At 40.4% G+C, this 21,703-nt stretch overlaps 2 protein-coding genes across 2 annotated transcripts in view; one reads left to right on the forward strand and one right to left on the reverse strand.

Moving 5' to 3' along the window:
* Positions 1 to 3,785: 3,785 nt before the first annotated feature.
* cfap90 (cilia and flagella associated protein 90) lies at positions 3,786 to 6,344 on the forward strand. Its single transcript, XM_086279219.1, has 3 exons — positions 3,786 to 4,001; positions 4,425 to 4,541; positions 6,087 to 6,344. Exons 1-3 carry the CDS (start codon positions 3,885 to 3,887, stop codon positions 6,264 to 6,266), a joined length of 414 nt encoding a protein of 137 aa, XP_086135345.1. The 5' UTR covers positions 3,786 to 3,884; the 3' UTR covers positions 6,267 to 6,344.
* Positions 6,345 to 8,475: 2,131 nt separating this feature from the next.
* The window catches only part of adcy2b (adenylate cyclase 2b (brain)), a 71,700-nt gene continuing 58,472 nt past the window's right edge, over positions 8,476 to 21,703 (reverse strand). Inside the window, exons 17-25 of the mRNA XM_086279218.1 lie at positions 20,602 to 20,721; positions 20,057 to 20,241; positions 16,001 to 16,085; positions 13,834 to 13,992; positions 11,386 to 11,532; positions 11,037 to 11,144; positions 9,720 to 9,834; positions 9,496 to 9,620; positions 8,476 to 9,405 (exon numbers count right to left, since the gene is read on the reverse strand). Of these exons, the coding sequence (XP_086135344.1) occupies positions 9,253 to 9,405; positions 9,496 to 9,620; positions 9,720 to 9,834; positions 11,037 to 11,144; positions 11,386 to 11,532; positions 13,834 to 13,992; positions 16,001 to 16,085; positions 20,057 to 20,241; positions 20,602 to 20,721 (1,197 nt within the window). The 3' untranslated portion in view covers positions 8,476 to 9,252. The remainder of the gene's footprint in view (positions 9,406 to 9,495; positions 9,621 to 9,719; positions 9,835 to 11,036; positions 11,145 to 11,385; positions 11,533 to 13,833; positions 13,993 to 16,000; positions 16,086 to 20,056; positions 20,242 to 20,601; positions 20,722 to 21,703) is intronic.

Consider the following 21,703-nt stretch of genomic DNA (forward strand, 5'->3'; position numbering starts at 1 on the left):
CAATTTATTAGGTATACCTTGCAAATACTAGGCTGGACCCCCTTTTCATGTTTTAATGCAGATTTTACAGCTGCACATCCACGAGCTGAGTCCCCCACTCCAGCTCAACCCAAAGATGCTCTACTGTGGAGGTCGTTTGAGTACAGCCTCAAACGGCCTCCACAGTAGGAGGAGGCCGTCTCAAACTGGTTTCCTGAACACGACAGTGTTCAGGAAACCAGTTTGAGATGATTATTTGGAAGCAGCCATCCAAAGATGGTCAGCATCAATACTCAGAGAGGCTGTGATGTTTAAATGAGGCTCAGTTGGTACAAAGAGGCCTAAAGTGTGAAAATCCCAGTAGATCAGCAGCTTCTGAAATCCTCAGACCAGCTCATCTGGCAACAGCAACAATAATACATTCAAAGTCACTTTAATGACCTTTCTTTTCCTTTCTGATGCTCAATTTAAACTTCACCAGACATGTCTCCATGGATAAATGCATTAACCCTGGAGAACCCATGGGGTCAGAGCCGACCCCATTGGTTTACTAGGGAAACCATGGGGTCCTGCCATGTGGTTAACTGATCAGATATTAACATTAATAATGAGTTCAACAGGTGTACCTAATTGGGCTTCCTCCTGGGTGGGTAGCTGCTGTTCACCTGAGCAGACCCCGCAATGTTTCGCTGTAAACCAGCTGTTGAGGTGCCGTTGCAGTAATGCTGTATGAATATGTTTTACGAGACTCGCATAAGTGACTCGACTTTGAAGACTAGATGGACTCCACTCTGCACTCACACTTAAATAATAAACAATGCCAACATATTTTGGAGAGGAGAACTATTCAGCAGATTGAAATATTACCCACTTATTCCTTCCAGACTTCGTTTGTGCCAGAATGTCCTAAAATGAGAGAAGTGAAAGATTCTTTTTATTCCACGTACACAAGTAACAGACAGTTTTCATAAACAGTTTAGGGGGCACGCCTTGTCCTCTTCCTGCCTGTAGAAGAGGAGTGAGGATGTGAAAGACAACAGAACACAAGAAGGCAGAGAAGATAGTTGTGGTGCACTCTCCAGCTCTTCCTCCCTAAGGAATGCAAAGAATAGCACTGAAGAGGATCTGTGATCAAACTAGAGGGCCTGGATGTCCACTAATCCACAGCACTGTTGTATTGTATGTATGCCCTGTTGTATGTGATATAGTATTGCATACAGTAGGCAATGCTTTGTTTCGTTTTCACCGAATGTGTTATTTTGGTACTGACAGTTTATGTGTTGGTCTGTTCAGGGCTATGACTGCTGTCCCGTGTGATTGAACAAATGTCATTTTGACACTAGAACTAAAGGTTCAGGGAGAGTTAGTCCCCGTTGCACACTAACTGTAGCTTTTCTGAAAATCCATCTTCAGGGTTGAGACCTTCAAAAACTATGTTTGAAGTCTTGTATTTCTAGCAGCTTTCTCGGTTTAGCCGCTGAAATCAGTCTGCCACGATGAACTCGAGGTGCACCATCTGTATCTTTATGCAGTGCTGAGGGACTGAGAGGTTATTTATACTTAATCTGAAGCCCCAGCAAATTGGGCTTCCTTGTCAGCCGTAACATAACCACATACACCACACCGCGCTTGAGGCGTAATCTGTCCGCTGTTATAAACTAATTCTGCTGCCAGACTCACACAGCAGATGCAGTGAGAGACCTTCTGAAGGGCCTCCGAGGGACAAGTGTTATTAGCATAAAGGAAGACAGTGATGCAGCTGTGCAAAGATGTGCCATCATTTGATTTTCCACCGCTGACTCTTAACAACCTTGTAGCAGTAATTCAACTGTGTACCGGCTGAGAACAGCAGGCTTTCAGTCATTTATAGAATTTGGGTCAGTAGACCTTCCTGTCTTTAACTTTAGTTAGAAAATATGGTGCACCATAAACCAGTTTCATAAACAAATGAAATCACAAGATTGTACTGGCCTCTCCACGAGTTGCAAATGAGCAATTATAGAATTGTTGATAATTAATGGCTGCATTAATGCAGCTGTGACAGTTAATAAGAAAAGCCCCCGTGGTTTGGTATCTTCTTCCAGTCACAATAGCTGAGAAGTCAGAAAATTAGACACCAGTAACGATTTCCCCAAGAGGTCGTTTAACAGAGTGTGACTTTCAAAATGTGTCCAAAGGCCAAAAGCAGCCAATGGAAATATCCCCTCGCAGCTGATAGTTTGCACACACACACACACACACACACACACACACACACACACACACACACACACACACACACACACACACACACACACAGAGAGAGAGAGAGAACAAACTCAGTTGAGTTAACTGTGTAAAACAGGGATGTCAAACTCATTTTTCAGAGGTTTAACTCCACACTGACTTCCTGCAAAAATCTCAATATAAGAAAAAGGAGGAACTTCAACAGCACATCTCACGTTTTACTTCATGATAGAGACATGTGGCTCTATTTCATGAAGGAAATCTGTCTGCATGACTCTTTGGGGCTTAATTGTTAAAGGTATACCTGTCAAATTACAGAAAAGGTTTTAGTAGCTCACACCACAGACTGTACTGTAACTAAAAAGAAGGCAAAGTTATTGTTAATTCACAATAAGGTCCTATTTTATTAATTATTTTAGCATGAGGATATTGTAAAAAGACAGAAATTTCTATAGTAGATTGTCACAGTCTGGCTGTGTTGCTAAAAAGGACTCAAGTGCAGACCAAAACTATGAAACGTGACGTGGATTAACAGAAAACAAGCAGTTTATTAAGGCTGGCAAAATAAATACAAACAAAGGGCATGGGTGAAACTAAATAATAACCTAAACTGGGTGAACTAAAACTAAAACATGAAAAAACCCGAAACATGGTGAACTGACATGGATACCTGAAGATGCGACGTGACGAGCAGACGACCTGACAAGGAATGACTGAAAACTAAACTAAAACTAAACACAGAACACAGGAACACAGGACTTCTTCAAAATAAAACAGGTAACATAATGAGATGCAGACATGAGAACATGAACTTGACAACACAAGACACACAAACATGAAACACATGAAGGGCAAGGGAGACTTAACAGGGGTTAAAAACACAAGGGGAAACTAATAAGCAAATGAACTTAGATAGCCTAATGAACTTAAACATACCATGAACATCAAAATAAACTAAAACTCAAAACGCTGGGTCAAAAGACCCAGGATCGTGACATAGATAGTGAAAAAAAAACCAAACTTTTTTTTTTTTTTTTTTTTTTTCAAAGTCAAAGTCAACTTTATTTGTCGATTCTGCCACATGTACAGGACATACGGAGAATAGAAATTGCGTTACTCTTCACTCCCTAGATAAATAGCAAATGAACATTTAAATATATTTAAATATAAAAGTGATTAAAAAATGCAAGTAAAATAATTAAAAAGTAAAAATTTAAATAAATACAATTTTACATATAACAAGAAAGCTATATAATATACAATATAATGGGTAAGTGACAAGTGACATTGAGTGTAAACTGTGTTTTCTGTCATTTAATGTTTATCTATTACTTTGGTGTACTGTGAAGAATGTTGCAGAGGTATTTCTCATTAGGAAAAGCTGTAAACGTTATGAAAACACAGTTAGAATTCCAAAATGTGCGCCCTCCTTCATATTTTCCATGGAAGTCCAGTGGGCGAGATTGGAGTCTCTAACCTGATACACACCTGCTTTGAAAACACTTGATTTAAAACCTTCAGCAGCAAGAGACTCGGAAGTACACGAAACTCCAAAAGCATGTGAAGGCAGCACATCAAGTTGCTAGGTTGGTATCTTAGCAACCCCAGACGCCTGCGGTCTGACTGGACAGTTTGACTGGACTTTTCTGGGGTTTTGAGACAGGTTTTGAGCTAGAACGATGGACGTTTCACTCGAGGCAAAAACCAAACCGCTGGCTACACTGTCAGCCTTCAGCTACGTCACACCGCGAAGAAATGAGCCCAAACAAATGTCCTACTTTAACAACGAAGCGAAGGTAACACTGGTTAGCTAACAGAACCTAGCCAGTTATATTTATTACTGAGTGTTATTTAGGATAACGCTCAGTTATAGTTATAGTTATAGTTTGTATCTATAACTATAACAATTAACAAAATCTCCAGTTAACAAAATTGGGAATATTAACGCGGGTTAATACATTAAATTGTACCTACTTAAAACTCCTTTCTTAATAAAGTTGCGTTGGTGCTTTTGAACTCCTTTTGAATTATAAACTATATAAAAACGGTTCACCACTCACCCTTTGTATATTTATACATGTATTATGTATTTGCTAGCACTCTTGCGTTCCCCTCTACTATTAACACCTACTTCTCATTGCCCAAAGTGACAAAAAAAAGCATCTCCTTCCACAACAGGAAATACTTTGAATGCTGGACTCTTTCTTCTCCACATTTAGGTCTCAGATGTGTCCATGTATGACCGATTACACAACCATGTTGAGGGTTTTGATATGTGGCTCCCCCGGGATGACAGAAAACACTGGAAAGGAAGAGGACTTGACATAAATAAAGAGGTAATGGTCACGTAATGTAGTGCATACACCTCTTACGGATGCAGAAATACGGGGCATTTAACAAACATTAATTGCATTAAACAACTGCCGCAGACTCCAAGGACAAAAAATATGGAGTTAAAAATGAGAATAATAATTTAAAAATGTTTCATTTTTTTTCTCATTAGAGCATGATGACAGTGTTCTATTTTTCTTCTTCTGTTTCCACTGAATGTAATTGTAAAAATATAGACCTACCAGAGCCAGAAGCACATACTGCCTGACCTTTCTGAAGTCAGAGGTTCCTGGTGTTAACAGAGCTATTGAAAAAGCCCACCCAGAGACACCTTAGTGCCCTCGATAATAATGAGCAGCATGTGTATTTCAGTTTTCCCAAAGACAACAGGGGATAGCTCATACAATTTTGGAGGGCAGCTTTCATTTCTGTCAGTGTGGGACGTAGCAATAAGAAAGAGACTAAATCGAATCTAATCAGAGGAGCAAACCACGATAGTTTCATTAAGTGCAAAAATACCTTTACTTCAACCGTCTTACTGATCAGAACAGTAGCAGGTTTAGTTATCGACCTGAAGCTGTACACTTCAAAGCAACAGATTCACTGGTCTGGTTTTGGGGTTTAAACAGTTAACAGTTAGTTGTTGTTATAGCATTGTTATCTAATGGACACACCCTAGATGTGATGTTTTTAATAGCAAAGAGCCACAATTTTACTTAATTTGCATCTTGTAATAAAAGGTGGAAATATAGCTGTATTATAGGAAATAGTTATATTGAGGTGATAAAGCTGTCCTGGTAGCAGCAGCTCAGAAATATGTTATACAAGGTGTTCAGCTGTATGTCCAGTGAGTGGTGAAGTGTGTGGTCACTAACCACAGCTACAGTCATTTTTTTCAATGAATTCTGTCTTAACTGATGGAGAAATCCATAAACTGTGTCTGCAGCAGCTGATGGAGGAATCCATTAGCTACATCTGTAACAGCTCTGGCGTGCTGATTCAAACAGCAACAGGAATGATGAATCCTTTCAGCAAGTAATACGGACACGTTCCAACAGCTAGCAGTTCAGTATTCATGCCACAGACACATTCCTTCTGTGCAACGCCTCCACATTTCTTTTTACCGCTCAAATTAATGTCTCTGTTCACCTGAAAATCAGGTACAGTTACACTGTGGTCCTTATGAAATGTAAGACACAAAACCAGCTATGTGTGTAACAATTAGCAAGAAAAAAAATCAACTTCAGCAGGAGATAATGTTGTTTAAAAAAAGGCTGCCTGGTGCCAGAAAAAAAACAACTAAATCTAAATGATCAGTGATGGGGTTATTTTATATGTATATGTATATCTGTGTGTGTGTGTGTGTGTGACATTACCTCAATGTAACTTTGTCATATGAACATAATTGCTGTGGAAACCTCCTGCTTCATGTTTCCCTAAACTTCCTCTTTTTAAAATATGCAACTTTGTGGAAAGAGAAGTCCAACACATGCATCACAGCTAGCGCAGCTTTAACACTTCTTCCATGTGGCCATGCTGCTCCCTTCCAGGAGAGGTCCAGAACTGTGCCGGTGCTGTCCTCGTCAGAGTATGGCCGTCGTCCCGCTCCCACACTCTACTTCACAGAGAGGCAGTATGCGCGTGTAGCCTGCATTAAATCTGAAATCTACATGAAAAATGGGATCTTATGGAGTGTGGAAGAAGGATACGGATCAGTGAGACCTTCTTAAAAGTCTGACGTATCAGTGCATGAAGGCGTTTTTTTCTCACTGTGGAAACTCTAATAATAAACAATGTTGTGCTCTGTAGATTGTTTAGTAAAAGAATGCAAGTGTAAACATTTAACCCACTGACATAACTGTTGACTGTAGTAGCAAGACAGATTTTTATTCTTAATGACTAGAAAAGACCTTTATTTTCTACGAAAGTCCACCTACATTTTCTTCTTCAATCAGCATGAATATAATGTTTCAGTCGAGACTGAAGTGAATCATAACGTATTTCCCAGATTTAGTAGGTGAATTCTCTGTATGGCTCAAAGATTAGATTTTGTTTTCTGACTGCCTTCTTGTGTGATGTTTGTTTTTACACTCTGGGTGTCAGGAATAATGTGAATTTTTGTAATGGGATTTTGTATGGAGCAAATTTGAAAGGTTGAAGCCAGCGTTGGAGTAGCTGGCCAGTTTCTCTCAGGTACTGATCATTTGAACAACCCATTCTTTTTAAATTAGCTTCTACATCAGTGTACGCTGCACTCCCTGCATTTGATCTGTTTTTTTCTTACTGTTTTTTTTTAGTTCACCTCGCCTTACATAAATGCATTTTTTTTACCTCACTAACCTCCTCGGTTCACTAAGTTCTCAGATTCTTTTTGTGTATAAATACTAAACCCACGCAACAGAGATCAGCCTCCTACACGATAAGATTATTTTTGAGTGCAGACAGCTCTCATTTGCTTCTGCCTTTGTACTGTGGCTGAAATAGAGCTCTTATTCTTAGAAACTTGACAAGATTTAAATGTATGTGGTGCTAGAACTGCAGTGATGTTAGGGAGCTGTTAGAGGAGTTGGTGTTTCAAGGTTACAGTGACAAGAAATACCCCGCCCCATAATATTTCCTGGTGTTAGTCCAATTTATGAAGTCCAAAGTCTATTAGCCATCTACCACAACTCTACCAGGCTCTTGTCCGTATTATGTCTTTTGTCCTGTCTGTCTCCCCCAACCTCAAACAGTCCATAGCTGCCCCTTTCTGAGCCTGGTTCTGCTGCATGTTTCTTCCCGTTAAAAGGAAGTTATTCCTTCCCACTGTCACCAAGTGCTTGTTCATAGGGAGTGGTCTGATTGTTGGGGTTTTCACTATTATTTTAGGGTCTTAACCTGGCAATACAGGCTGATACAAGTGTTGTGATTTAATGCAGTATAAATACAATTAAATTGAAATGAATTAAAATGAACTTCATCTGTTGACAGTCTTTATGGACATGCTCACTTGCTTTTCCAGCAGCACTCAGCACACCTGCCCACAGCACTTAGAGTACTACCGAATGGTTTTACTGTCCATGTTATTACTGTACATGATTGACCAGTCAACTCACCTGATCTGTACCTCACACTGTGGTGTATTATTAAACTACTACAAAAGGAAGACAGGAAACAGACGAGGTGAAGGCTATGATCAAGAACATTTTAGCTGTGCCATAAGCCATAAGAGCGCTGCATTGATCCTGGAATTAATGATAAACGAGCCTCAACCAAGCACTGAGTGTAGAAATATATATATTTTTCAGAAGTTGGTCATTTCTATATTGTAAAGCAGTTTTGATTTTCATCTATTGTGTATTGAATTTCTAAATCTCAGGAGCCATAAACCACAATGATATTTTCTAAAAGATTTAAAATCTTTGCAATCGTGAGCAATGAATATAGAGTATATGAACGGTTACCTTTTTATGAACCTGTACATATATAGTACATATATTTATAGCAAAAGATGCTCAAAATAAACATGAACAGATGTTCAAATAATCACTATCAAGCTTGTAATGACATTGAGATTAGCTGTTGGTTATCAGGGTTTTGACTCTTGGCTCTGTGCCATGTCAAAGAGGTAAAAAGTTCCTAATATATGTAAGTTGAAACCTTCTGTTTATGAGGGGCAGCCAATCAAGAGAAAGCTAGCTCAAAGGAAGGTGAATGGCAGAGTGAAATACTGAGCTTCACCATAGCTCTGAGCAGGTAAACACTCTAAGGGTTATTTTGAACTGTGATTCAAGCAGCGTAAGACTAAAGATACAGAACTGGAAATGAGCATCACAACTTTAAAGCTAATGAAACTAATGAGCTACTGACTCCAGTGAATACTTCGTGTGTTTACAGTGTGACAGATCTTTTATCGTGCTCTTCTGTTTAGAGCACTAAACCAAAGACAGACAAAGGACGTCAGTTTATATACAAATGTTTAATGAATAACAAAAGAATGGCAGTGGACATTTACACACATGCGGTTGGTTTGGTTCCAGATGGATTATAAAAAAGAAACCTCTACTTTTGAGCCCGCGCCTGAGTCCACCTGCTCGAGTGGGACACAAACGCGGCTCTGTAGTTATAAATACAAATCACAGGTTCTGGCAAACTAACCATCACGCTGGCATTTTGTTGGCAACAATAGCTCTAAATGACAATAAACTATTGTAACATCCATTTGCAATAAAATGGAACAAACCGGCTCACATTGCCAACCAAGCGTAGATAGGGAAAAAACAAAAAACAAAAAACCACAGCTCGGCAGGCGGCTCAGTTTGCTCGAGTGTAAGGCTCTGAAGCACAGCAACACTGGCATGGGTAATTAGCTCCACACCGCTACTATTGTACAGACGGGTGACTGCGGTCCTTGAGAGCTGCACTAATTTAGCAAACCTCCCTTTGAGTCAGGCACTCCTTTAGACAGTCAAGTGACCCCTCAGAGTGAAGTCCTTGTTACACTTGAGATGTGAAAACCATCTTAAGTGCAGCCTTGAAGGACTGCGGCGGTGCACCTTGGCTCCAGCTTACACTGTGCTGCTAAGGACAAAAGTGGTTCTTTACAATCATCTATCCGTCGTGCTGCTGGCTTCTGGTAATGGGTTTTACTTAACAGAGAATGACAAATCACTTCTACGGCCACTTTGTGTGCGCAATTGTGTCGTCAAGTCTATTTGTTCGGTTAGCGTGGCGTGCTCAAGGCATCACGGTCCCTTGTGACAGAGATCTGGTCATCTCTGTGTGAACAAAGTAGGTCTTCAGCTCTCCTTTACCCTTCACATTGATGATGCCGCGACATGAACACATGTACCCTAATTTTGTTAAGATTTCACGTGTCTCCTCTGTTACCTGCACAGAAGGACGAGATGTGATTAAAAAAAAAAAAAAATTCAATAAAATTTGGCAAGAAATACAAGAGTGCTTTGGAAGACATCCCACCTGTATTTTTCCCAGTAACCCAGTGGTTTCCATCCTACTGGCCACATTCACACTGTTTCCCCAGATGTCATACTGAGGCTTCTGGGCCCCAATTACTCCTGCAATCACTGGCCCATGGTTTATGCCTTACAAATAGACAAAGCAGTTAACATTTCAGAATGATTACACACCTTTATGTAAAGTGAAATCTGTGCCGTGTTCATGCTACGAGGAAGAGCTCTCACCGATCCGCAGTCTGAAGTCATTAAAAGAGTGCTTGTTGATGACATCCAGCTTCCCAACGAGAGCAAATGCAAACTCCACCATTGTGCCAATGTGCATGTACTGTCTGTCGTGTTCCTGAGGGTAATGAAGAGAAAACAGTCACAGGGGACACTAGTGCGAGATTGTGACTGTTTATGTTTTTAAAGTGATAGTAGCTTGGTTTTACACTGGGCAGTAAACGCTTTGGAGATGAAGTTTACAGCAGCACAGCTGGATAGCAACAGAAACAGGTTGCTAAGCCGGTTACGGTTGGGCCATAATAAAATGTTAAATTTATAGTTTATTACACCTAGCCAGCATTTCCTACATGAAAATACTTCCAAATCTCAATGCTCTTACAAGATGTTCCCCTTATTTGTTGTCGCATAGCTTAACTGAGTAATATTTCTGCCTCGCAAGGGTTAAGGCTTTTAATTTAATTGTCTAATTTAATAACTACGCATATCCCTAGTATCTGGGGAATACTTGTCTCTGTAACACCACAAAAAGGGGTTAGGAGTAAGCTAGTTTCCCAAACTTGCTGCTTAATGAGTTAATGCTAAAATCCTCAAAACCTTTTCATGCCCAGATGTAAGGCAAAGCATTTAAAGAAGATAAATCCTGGTTCTCTACACAGAACAAATGATCTAGCCAGGGCTGTGACTGATCTGCTCACATTCCATTTTCATTTATAATACTGGAACAAAAACACTTGATTCAAAACAAAGCTAATCCCCCCATGTTATTTACTGATGTCATGTACAGTATTGTGCGATCAAGTGTTTTTTTTTTTTTTTAGCTTTACATGCTTCTTTATCAGCAAGCTGGAAACATTAAAAAGTGACAGAGTTGGCAACAGCTGATACAATCAGCCTGCAGCAGTCCAGCAAATCAGCCATCAAAGAGACGCCTGCTTCTGTCTGCCCCTGTGTGAAATCAGCTACGCATTGTTATAAAAATTACCAAGGATTCTGAGTGCAGAGCGCTCTTATCCCTGCAGACTACATTATGTGCTCTGCTAGAAGATGCAGGTGCAGCAACAGTGACTGGGGGGTTTGGGTGGCTGGTGGGGGCTTTGCAAATGTCAATTAAGCACATTTCCACCAATCAGGAAGGTTTTTTTTCTTTTAAACAAAGCACAGTGCTGCCACATTTCTGAACGATGATCTAATTTGCTTACACTGATGTATTCAAAGTGCAGTAATGAATCACTGGTGCTTGAATGATATGCAGATTTTCTGGAGCAGCAGTAAACACTGTGTGGCTCTTTGTGAATGCAGACGTGTGTAGAAACTTGCCTGTGCACAATCTGGTCCTGGCGTCACGTTGAGTCCAGTCGCAGCCATGTAGGTAGAACCGATGGTCTTAATCTTCTCCACTCCGCTGAATTTTGGCTTGGACAGCAGCTGCGGGCGCAGGAGGAAAAGAGCCCATTATATTACATCTACAAGAAGCAGGAAATAGCGGTGGCTTTCAGCCAAACGCTGGCATTTTCTTCTGCTTTCCCTGCTACTTTAGAGCATAATAACCAAGTGTGATTGCTTCTCAAAAAAAAGCAGCAGGGGAAGGTTATTTTTTTCTTTTTCGTTTTTTCCTTTTTCCATTGTGACTGAGACAGCAAGGATGATCAATATGAGAGGAGTTTACCTCATCAAAGTCTGCTATGATCTCGTTGAGAAGACGGAGACACTCCAGTCCCTCCTTATTGACATCAGACTCAGTATAAAACTCTTTGAAATCTGGGATGGAGGCGAACATCACACACACCGACTCGTACGACTGATGATAAAGGTCCTGGTAACGAGCGAGAAGAAGATAACGGCTCTATGGGTTGTATTGATCTGGCACAGGTGAAGGAAATCTATGAGCTGAATAGCTCGTGCTGAACAATGACACCGACTCTTTAAATAAATACGAAGAAGCTTTAATCATGTCTGCGGGGGGACTCTGGGTGTTTGCAGGAGCAAAATAGTAACAGCGTTCATTACAAGACAGACAGAAGTAAGAGCAGAGCAACTGAGGTGAAGCACGGGAACGGAAAGTATGTTAAGCAAGTAGGCCACGTCTAATACAGCGTCTGTGGAAAGAGTGAAATAACAGAAATCAAAAGGGAATGTGTTTATTAAACTCCACTGGGAAAGAAAATGATTTGAACAATATGTGACAGATAAGGAATATCATTATAAAGGATATGTGTTAACAGCACATATAAAATATGCAGTTTTTATCATGTATTTTTCAGTCAGTACCACGATAGTCAAAAGAAGATTATTTCCATCTGCACTGATTTATGCTTGGTGGTGTGTGCTATTCTAGTAGATTATCATGAAGATGCCAACCACGAAACAGAGGAAACATTAGTGACGACAGATATGACCCTAATTAAGTCAAATATAGCATTAGGAGGTAATTAATTTTATTTTTGATATTTTTTTGATTTATTGATTAGCATTCAAATATCTCAGTGAATACAGAATAAAGATTACCACAAAGCAAGAAAGCGCGAGACAAGGGTAGACAAAGGTATTGGCTGAAGCATATGCTTATTACGCCAACCCTTTTAACAAAAGATCATTTAGCATGCAGCTCCTGTACACAGGGCTCGAAGCAAAGCTTAAAACAAAGCAAAAACAAACAAACAAACAAACAAAAACTTTCCACCTTAGATAAGTAACTACATCAAAGCAAAACAACCAAGAGTTCCAGTATTATTATTTTTGCTCTTTTCATTCTTGATTTATATATTTTTCTAATACTTTATTTTTAAACTTGTTTTTAAACAAGGAAAATGAACTCCACCTTTTTAAATCACTGTCATAACTATTCCACAAGTTATCTCCTCTAACAGAAACACATCTCTGCTTTATGTTTGTCCCAGGTGGAGGTGGGTAATCAGGTGGAGGTGGGTTGCAAAGTGGCTTGCAGGTGCACAGCATTGGTGGGAGGACTATGAAAGCGTAGACCTCATTCACAGAGGATTAGAGACCAACCACTGGTTGCTGGGAGAAAATATAACCTTCCTGACCAGTTGACAAGTGGTTGCTGGCTGTCACAGGTTGATATCGGTCACAATGTGGTGCTGCACTGAAAACCTCCTTGCGATGACTTCTGTTGCCAGCAGATTGCCATCATCACCTCTAGCTTGTATGGAAGATGCCAACTTGTTTGCAAAAAAACTACTGAAACTTAAAAAAGTGGAATGCAAAATGGGAACAAGGAATGTTCACCTTCAGAGTAAAAGTTGCATCTTACTGCTGCAAGGTTTAGGTGAACAGTTCCCATTTCCATATATTAGCCGTGGCCAGTTTCACATAGCGACAGCTTCCACAACTACCCACCAACCGACTGGGCCATACTTAGTTTTCCCTAGCAACAAGTGTTTCCCAAACAGTCTCTGACTGGTCTCTAGGCCTGTGAGATGGGGGCCTATGTGAAATTTGCTCATTGGGTCTTTAGAAGGGTATCAGCTGTATCTATGGTGATGGGGCGGACATCAGGATCAACGTATCTTCTGGGATAACGGCTGAGCTACCTGAACTACCTCTTTACACAATTAGTTTGATATTTTGTATTTTTCTGCATGGTATATTTGAAATAAAAACAACTATATTAGCTTAAGCAAGAAGATTTAAAACAGCGGGAAACAGGTTCTTTTCTAAGTACTAAATCTCATTTCAGTACTTAATATTTCTGGGAAGCCAGTGTTTTTTGGCCCAATTCAGTAATTTCCTGGGGAAACTGCTGATTTCAGAACATAACACTCACAATGTGCTATTCTTTACTCTTTTCTTTTCTTTTTTTTTGATTAAAGCCTTTCACCTCCTGAAAAAAGGGTCGGGAAAAGAACAAATGATGCAGGGATGTTACTCGAGGTGAAAAGATGGGTGCATTAAATCTCATTCTCATTTATTGAGTCATAACTCATTCGAGTCTCAGCACACAGTAATGTGTATCCTAATTTTAGGTTCACTGCTGGTTATTGTAATTAAATGTCCATAAATCTGCTAAAAAACTGCGGAAGGCTTTACCTTCTATAGTACTAGTGCTAAAAATGGGTACACTTGAACAGGAATGCATAACAATACAGCACTCTACCTCATTTTTCCAGTTTCTCCCCAGGAAGTGTTCAGCCACGTGAGCTGGTAGGACGTTCTCCAGCAGAACCCGGTTGAGGTTCTCCATGGTTTCGATCTCCTCACACTCCCTCTTGAACTTATCCCTCCACAGGAAGTCTAACCTACAGTAATATTCATTCTGTTACAGGAGGACACAGAGTAAAGAGACACCAGCGTCATTCACACCCAGCACTCTCAGTAGAAACTTGAACCAAAAACAGGGGAAAAAAACAACTAATACACAGAGAAGAAAGCGAATTTTAAATTAGAGTTAATTGCAAATATTCATTTTTTATAACACAAATCTAATCACAGACAGGATGCTGTAAAAACATCTTCCATATATTCGTCCACGATATGGGAGCATTTCTCAGCGACCGGCTGCCCGTATCCCATTCTAATCATCGCCACTGAACGGAAACTTCATAGGCTAACTCGAGCAACCTCACCGACTGAAACTAAAGGGCATGCTTGGTATTCATAGAAAATTAAAGCTCCAATAATACAACAATGAAACAATGCGTGAAGCTCCGCTATGATGGCTCAAGGAAATCGAGAACAGACAGGGCTGTTTTGCATAAAAGATAGCCACTGCTTTTTTTTGTTTTTTCTGCTCTTTGCTTTTTCAAGCTTGAGGTAGTTTTGAACCGTCTAAATATGTCAGGAAGATTCATATAGGGAGGTCAAAACATCCCAGGAGTGTGTGTGTGTGCATCAGGCAGCATCCCCTGAACGCACCATCATTATGCTCTCATGTATGTGAACGCTGCAGGCTTCTTGTGGGCTGGCCCCTACGGTGTGTGTTTGCGTGTGCGTGGGAGCATTTTTAGTGTCCTTCGAGATGTACTTCATGTGTGTGGTTCGTAGTCTGGATGATGTATGTGTGCACTAAATACGTTTCCCCTGAGATTAAAGTATGATGCCTATTTAGAAGACTAACAGCGCTGAGATCTTGCGCTATAGTGTTGATAGCCTGAGGCTGAAATGCAAATACAGAGGAGCTTCTTGCCCTCTGAGGACAGCAAGTCTGAACCACTTGTCACGGCGAGTGAGAAGAGCCGTGTGAAAAAAGGAAAAAGAGAAGAACTGTGACACCACTTGTTCGTGCGCATGTATATATGCGCCTATGCACAGTATGAGTATGTGCAGTTTTGTGGCACAATAAATTCCAGTACCTCTTTTAGGCTGAAAAAGTAGGCCGAAAGAAGTAGAGCTCATATCAGATGCTCTTTAGAAACCAGCTAAAAAGCCTGTAAATGAGTTTTGCTCCATTGCGCAGCTGTTCTTCAGGGATGAATTACAGATGCCTTGTTTACAGTAACCTGCTTTCCCCTCTCTTTGACTAAATGCCTGGGAAAAGCCTCATTAGAGCTAAAGATGAAGAATTTGTAAGGCAAATTTCTTAATAGCAGCCTAAAGCATATACAGCCAACTCCAGTGGAAAATGTGGGCAATACCACTCGAAAGACCTTTTGACCTGTTTTAGAAATGATATTTCTCAATAACCCAAAAGCATTGTTAAAAAAAACAAAACCCAATTACCTCATGATCTGTACGTGACAAAGAGTTTCACTCAGCAAAGTTGTGTTTCCATAACAAAGTCCCCCCTCTTTTCTGCTGAGAGTGACCCAGAATGAGAACAACACAGGGAGCTAGTTTGGACCAACTGTGCCTCTCAGAGGAGCCCCAGTTTGGGTACTAAAGCTCTTGTGGCTGTCCTTCTGTCCCGAACATCAGCTTTGAGGTCAGAGATGATGGATGGTATACCTCACAAAAAAAAAAGAAGATAAAACACAAACACCCAATGTGTGTCAGATGAGTTTGGGTCTTATGAAGTGAGGATGGTGGGCACAGAGGAGATGGAGGCAGTGGGCCAAACTGGCAGATCTAATGCTCCAAAGATATTTTGATCTTTCTTTATAATGAGCCAAGTCCTCCAACACTGTTTAACTGTCTTTCATCTGTTCCAGAATAATTTCTACAAAGTCATAAAAGTCGTTCCAGAACGACCGGGGCTAAATTTCCCAAAAACATCTCTGCTCCACTGAGTCAGTCGCTGATTCTGCGATTGTGCTGAATGACCTGAAAAGAATCGTAGCGTTCAAAGGGAAAAAATTACACGAGACCACTTTGAGGAAGCTGCTCACCTGCCTGGCTAAGACCAGTAGCGTAATGAAGAAGATGAACAGAGATACAGAACCCATGGTCTTTAGATCCTTCAGGACTCCCGGTCTGTAAGGAGAGGAAAATGCTATAACAACATTCAGCATTTTATTCTGAAAATTCAAAAGCTTAATGCTCTCACACACAAATTGTGGTTTACATTATTCCATCACACATACACTCCATCCTACTGCTGGAAACAGCTACTGGTAAACCAGGTTTGTGCATGAATCCACATGAAAGCCCATAAAATGCAATTTTTCCTCCTGCTTCAGTAACATTTGGTAAAAGTATGGATACCGACTGTTATTTTAGAAATCACTGAGCCCCTTTTAAACTAAGGCCATAAATAAATAAGTTTTAACATATATACATAAACAGTATATTGCCAAATGTATTAAGTTATCTGCCTTCATATGAACTTGAATGACATCCCATTCTTCATTCATAGTTTAAGATGATGTCAGCCCACCCTTGTAGCTATAATGGCTTCCACTCTTTTCGGAATGCTTTCCTAAAGGTTTTAGGAGTGTGTCTATGGGATTTTTTGACCACTTCCTGAAGTGCATTTGTGAGGTCGGACGCTGATATTGGACCTTGGTCCTGGCTCAAAGACTCTGCTCTAATTCTACCCAAAGATGTTCTGTCAGGTTGAGGTCAGGGCTCTGTGCAGGCCGGTCAACAAACTCGCTCATCCCTGTTGTGTTGTAACAGGAAGCGGCCAGCTCCAAACCGTTTCAAGAGTTTCTTTCATAGAACTAAGGGTCCCAGTCCAACTCCTGAAAAACGAACCCCCACCATAATCCCTTTTCCAGCAAACTTTACGCTTTATGCCGTTTTCCTGGCAACCGCCAAACCCACTGGATATCCAGATGAAGAAGTGCGATTCGTCAATCTGGAGAACATGTCTTTACTGCTCTAGAGCCCCGTGACAGTGTGCTTTACACCACTGCATCCGACACTTTGCATTGCACTTGGAGGTGTAAGGCTTGGATGCAGCTGCTCGGCCATGGAAGCCTATTCCTTGAAACTCTCTATGCACTGTTCTTGATCAAATCTGAAGCCCATTTGGAGGTCTGTAGCAATTGGCTCTGCAGAAAGTTGGGGACTTCTCTGGACTATGCACCTCAGCATCTATTGACCCGAATCTGATTTTACGTGGCATATCACTTCATAGCTGAGTTACTGTTGTTCCCACTCACTTCCACTTTGTTATAATCCCACTAACAGTTGACTGTGGAATACTTAGTAGTGCGGAAATTTCACGACTGCTTAGGTGGCATCCTATCAATGTACCACACCGGCAACACATTCTTTCACAAATGTTTGCAGGAGCATTTTTTCCCTTGCTTTTATATAATTGTGGCCATAGAAGTGATTTAGATAGGTGGTGAGTGAATACCTTTGGCAATATTGGCCTAGACACAGGGTTTGTGACATTGCTTCATCTGTGTCTATGATACAACATGCATCTGTATGTTAAACGTACCAACAGCAGAGACAGAGAGAAAACACTTGTCGCACTTGTGGAAATGAGTATTCTCAGCATCAGCTCTAGTTACGTGTAACCACACTTTTCAGCGTGTAGTTTTCTCTGCTATTGTCACTAAGTAAAGTGGCAAAGTGAGTGTGTTTGTGTGTCGCTGGGTGCTAAGGTGCTGCTGCAGCTGCCTAGTTGTTAGATGAATGTGCAAATCTTACTGGAAATAATAAAAGCTGATCAGACATTTGCAGATCTTTCACAGAAAAGTGCACAGGGTGCTTAAGTCACGAAGCTGACACATTCAGATGCTGTCAAGGACTGTATGTCTGAGAGAGGACTGACTGACTGCTAGGTTTGGCCTTTTCTTTGTAACTGTTTGCTGTACGGCTTCTCTCACATCGATGTGGAGGGATTTTAGTCCACTCTTCTTTACAGTGTTGCTTCATTTCATTAAAATCTGCAGGCATTCGTTTATACACAGCTCTTTTAAGATCTTACTATTTACTACTTCAGTCAGGTTGAGGTCTGGACTGATTGGGCCATCGCAGCACTGTGATTCTTTTCTTTTTGCTGCTTGTCTTAAGATAATTGTCCTGCATCACTCAGTTTGGGCTAAGCTTCAGCTGTCAGTAAGATGGTCTTACCTTTGTCTCTAGAATACTTGATATTACTTGAGTTGATAAGCTTTTTGTTTTGGTTAAGAAACAGTAATTCGATTGAGTTTTATTTTTTTAAGACTCTAGTTTTGAAGAAACAGAAAAGAATTTGGGAAACAATTAGCCCCCAAAAAATCAGTGTCCACAGTTTTTATAAATTGGCATAACTATGAACAAGCACTGCTAGATTCTTCTCTTTTGTATCTATTCATTTTTTGAAAACTTCCCTTATTATCCCATTTGAACCTTGTGTAAATTTTCACCAGTAGATTGTGGTCAGCCTAATTCTGGTTTTACTGCCCCTCCTAATTTAAGTTCATAATCCTAGTAATGGTAGATGATAAAGGACAAACACATTTTAGTTAGCCAAAAGAGAGAAAAAACATTAAGGTTAGACTGAGACCCATAGCAGTCATGGCTATGGGGTCCAGAAAACAGATGAGGTCAATTAAACATTATGCAGTGTTTTATATTTGGACCCCTGGCTGTGGTTCATCTGTAGGAAGTGTACTCAGACAGCAAAGTGACTCTTGACCTCTAAGTTTTTCCCTATTGAGTCAGCTGTTTACCTCAGCTGTCAGTGTTGGGTGAGAAACATCCACTTTTTATATTGTGGAGGAAGCTGTAAAACTTTGTGAAGGGACTCTGAAACGAACGAGTTGATGAGTCAGCGAAGCTCACTTTTGACTGAGTTGTTGAGGATACCCCGATCTTTTCTATTCATAACTTCTGCTGTTTTTGCTTTTGTTAGCTGCTGTTGGATGTCTAATCTGTTGACAATAGGTAACTGTGACAACTTGAGGAATAAATGAGCATGTTTATGCAAATGCTCATGTGTTAGAGCCTTGACTTTGGTTCAGGAGGTCAGGCTTGAGGTTAGGAACAAGATGACATTTTATCAATACTGCTTGTCTCTTTCTTTTTTTGGTAAAGGGGACCCTTTCTCCGATGATAAAATACAGGTATAATATTTCATGTCTGCAGTTTAAAAGGGCAGGCATGAATTGAAATGTGCCTCCACAGCATGCCCAGGCCTAAAACTTCCCTTCTCCTCCCCTCTCTTCTCCTAACGTACTTTGTATGTGGCTGATGTGTAGTCATATAATTAAAATCTATTTGGTCAGAAGGGAGATATCCTTCCTGGCCACTGTATTTAAAAACGGCAGAAAGCCTGCACCCACTCCTCTATATTTTTAATACATGAACTATAAATTTATCAACTTACTTCAATGATTAGTAGCTGTAGCTTCTAGCTCAACAGCCTGTGGATATGTAATCCTGTGCCTGTTATAACACAGACAGTACAACTAAAGTTCTCCTTCAAGATACTAAAGTGGAAATTACTATTTGTCAGCCCTGGTCTGTTTCTTTTTTGTTTTTCCACTTCATTGCTATTCTTATTTACTTGCCTCCGTGCTCTGGCAAAAGCAGTATTGTCTTCATGCTAATAACAGCTGAGGTGAAGAAGCCAAACAAAAGGAGAAATATGAGCTTGAGAAAAAAACTTTTTCTTTCCGCAGTCTCTCTAGGTGCCCTGGAAACTTTTTGCATAATGGGATTTTGTCAGCAGTGAGACTCTAGCTGTCAGTCAAAAGTGAATTGAGCTCCATCAACACAAACTGCTGCCATTCATCATCCCCATCTCCAGGGGTTACACTTGATCGACAGTCACATGGGATATCGCTGCCTCAGCATCAGTCTTCCCCCGTGGTCCGGTCTCATTAGTCATTTTAATAAGCTCTTTTCTACTGATGTGAGCAGGCTGCAGGGTCAGCGTGATGGAGGGTTTCAAACAGATAATATTAACCTAAAGTTGGCCTAAAAATGATTTCATCATTTCCTAAATAATGAAGCAGAAAGGATGTGTGGAGGAAGAAGGGAGAACGAGTGCATGCAGGTACCTGTCTGGTTTATCTGTGCGGTATAAGGCTTTGTTAAATCCATCCAGTAGAGTTGCATGTGTCTGCAGGATGATGATGTTGTAGATTACCACGGCGACCAGCATCACCACCATCTTCAGCTCGTAGTTGATCCTCAAGAACACGGAGCATGACACCAAGCCCAGTATACAGCAGTAGATAAAGTACTGAAAGAGAGTAAAGGAACATCAACAACAGATGACCCAATATGGCATGTGCTGTGTGACTGATAAGTTATATTGCATACTTTGATAAAAATGTGGGATACTTTTAGTTTTGTGAGGCCCAAATGCTGCCTTAAAGGGAGCACAGCTAAAACAGCTCGTTTCTGATAGACAATGAACTGAGGGGCTGCACCAAGGCTCACCTGTTCTACTAGAGTCCAAGAAAAGATACAGAGCTGGACACGAACACAACACAACACAACACAACACAGATGTCTCATTTTGCTTGTTTAGATGTCATTTTAGATGGCCGCAGTACTTTCTCTGCAGGTCATGTTGCTGACCTCTCACTGCTGTACTTACTGGCAGGTAAAACTTGTTTTTGCCTGTGTTGTCCACCATGTAGTCCAGCTGGCTGTTATTGGTTAGATTCACAGTTGGCAGGATGTCATCCACAGGTCCTCCAGGATCCTCCACAAAAAACTAACAAAACCAAAAGAGATGCAAGCAGAATACACAGAAAATAAAACATGTCAGGCGTTGACATTTCGTCAATGTCATTGTCAATACAAATCCATATAAAAATATCAATCAACAAATACATCAGTTTTTTTCTAAATTAGTTTCTGTCAGTCACATCACATGGGTCTCTAGCCTTTCTAAAGCTCTTTCCAAGGTTTTCTTTGGTCACTGGCTGCTTTTTCACTCCAGTCCGGTGCCAGACCATTTTCAGAGGGATGTGTTTGAGCACTTAACACTGACCAGTGAATCACTCAAGCATAAAAACGTGCCAAACTCAAGAAATGAAGCTCTATTTTCTCTACACATAACTGACAACTGAGCAAAGAACCAATTTAATTTGTATCTTAAGGCACTATGTTTTTAGCAGCCTGTCACAAAAACACATAATTTGTTCCCATTACTTTAGCTGAATCTATGAATATGGTAATGCCAAAGGTTACACATATTTTGACAGGAATAAAATAGCATTTTACCACGAAAAAGGTGATTCCAAAAAAAGATACTGATAACAACTTTGATTGCTATTTGAAGCTATTCATTTTTAAAGAAACTCTCTTATGATGAGAAATAGAACCAAGCCCACAAACCTGATTATGATTATAAATGGATTAGATTACTGTAACTTGAAGTAAGCTACATTTTTAACCAAAGATCTGTGTAATACTTTGCTATGGTATGACACCTGCATACCTCAACATCATGCACGAATTGAGTCCAGAGATGCACAAAAATAAGACTATTAGTTTATGAAAGTTCCTTTAGAAAATAAAGGCAAAGCCTCCAGTTTCATAAGTATATGTGAACATATCTGATGTATGAGCATCACATTCTGAAACATCTCCATTCTTCGTTATAGGCGTGAATCTGGATCAGTTCCAAGAGTTAATCTCTAATTCGGTGAAACATTGTAGCCTTGGGAGTGAATTTCCTGTTTCCATCATTG

The sequence above is a fragment of the Aulonocara sp. 'chitande type north' Nkhata Bay genome, linkage group LG22, assembly GCF_057382095.1.
Source record: "Aulonocara sp. 'chitande type north' Nkhata Bay isolate Kocher_YH1m ecotype deep benthic linkage group LG22, A_spYH_male_GT1.1, whole genome shotgun sequence".
In the NCBI taxonomy this organism is placed as follows: Eukaryota; Metazoa; Chordata; class Actinopteri; order Cichliformes; family Cichlidae; genus Aulonocara; species Aulonocara sp. 'chitande type north' Nkhata Bay.

Coding starts and splice junctions, on each gene's coding strand:
- cfap90 (XM_086279219.1), top strand. CDS start 3,885: ATGGACGTTTCACTCGAGGCAAAAACCAAACCGCTGGCTACACTGTCA. Junction 4,002..4,424: donor ACTTTAACAACGAAGCGAAG/GTAACACTGGTT, acceptor CTCCACATTTAG/GTCTCAGATGTGTCCATGTA. Junction 4,542..6,086: donor GACTTGACATAAATAAAGAG/GTAATGGTCACG, acceptor GCTCCCTTCCAG/GAGAGGTCCAGAACTGTGCC.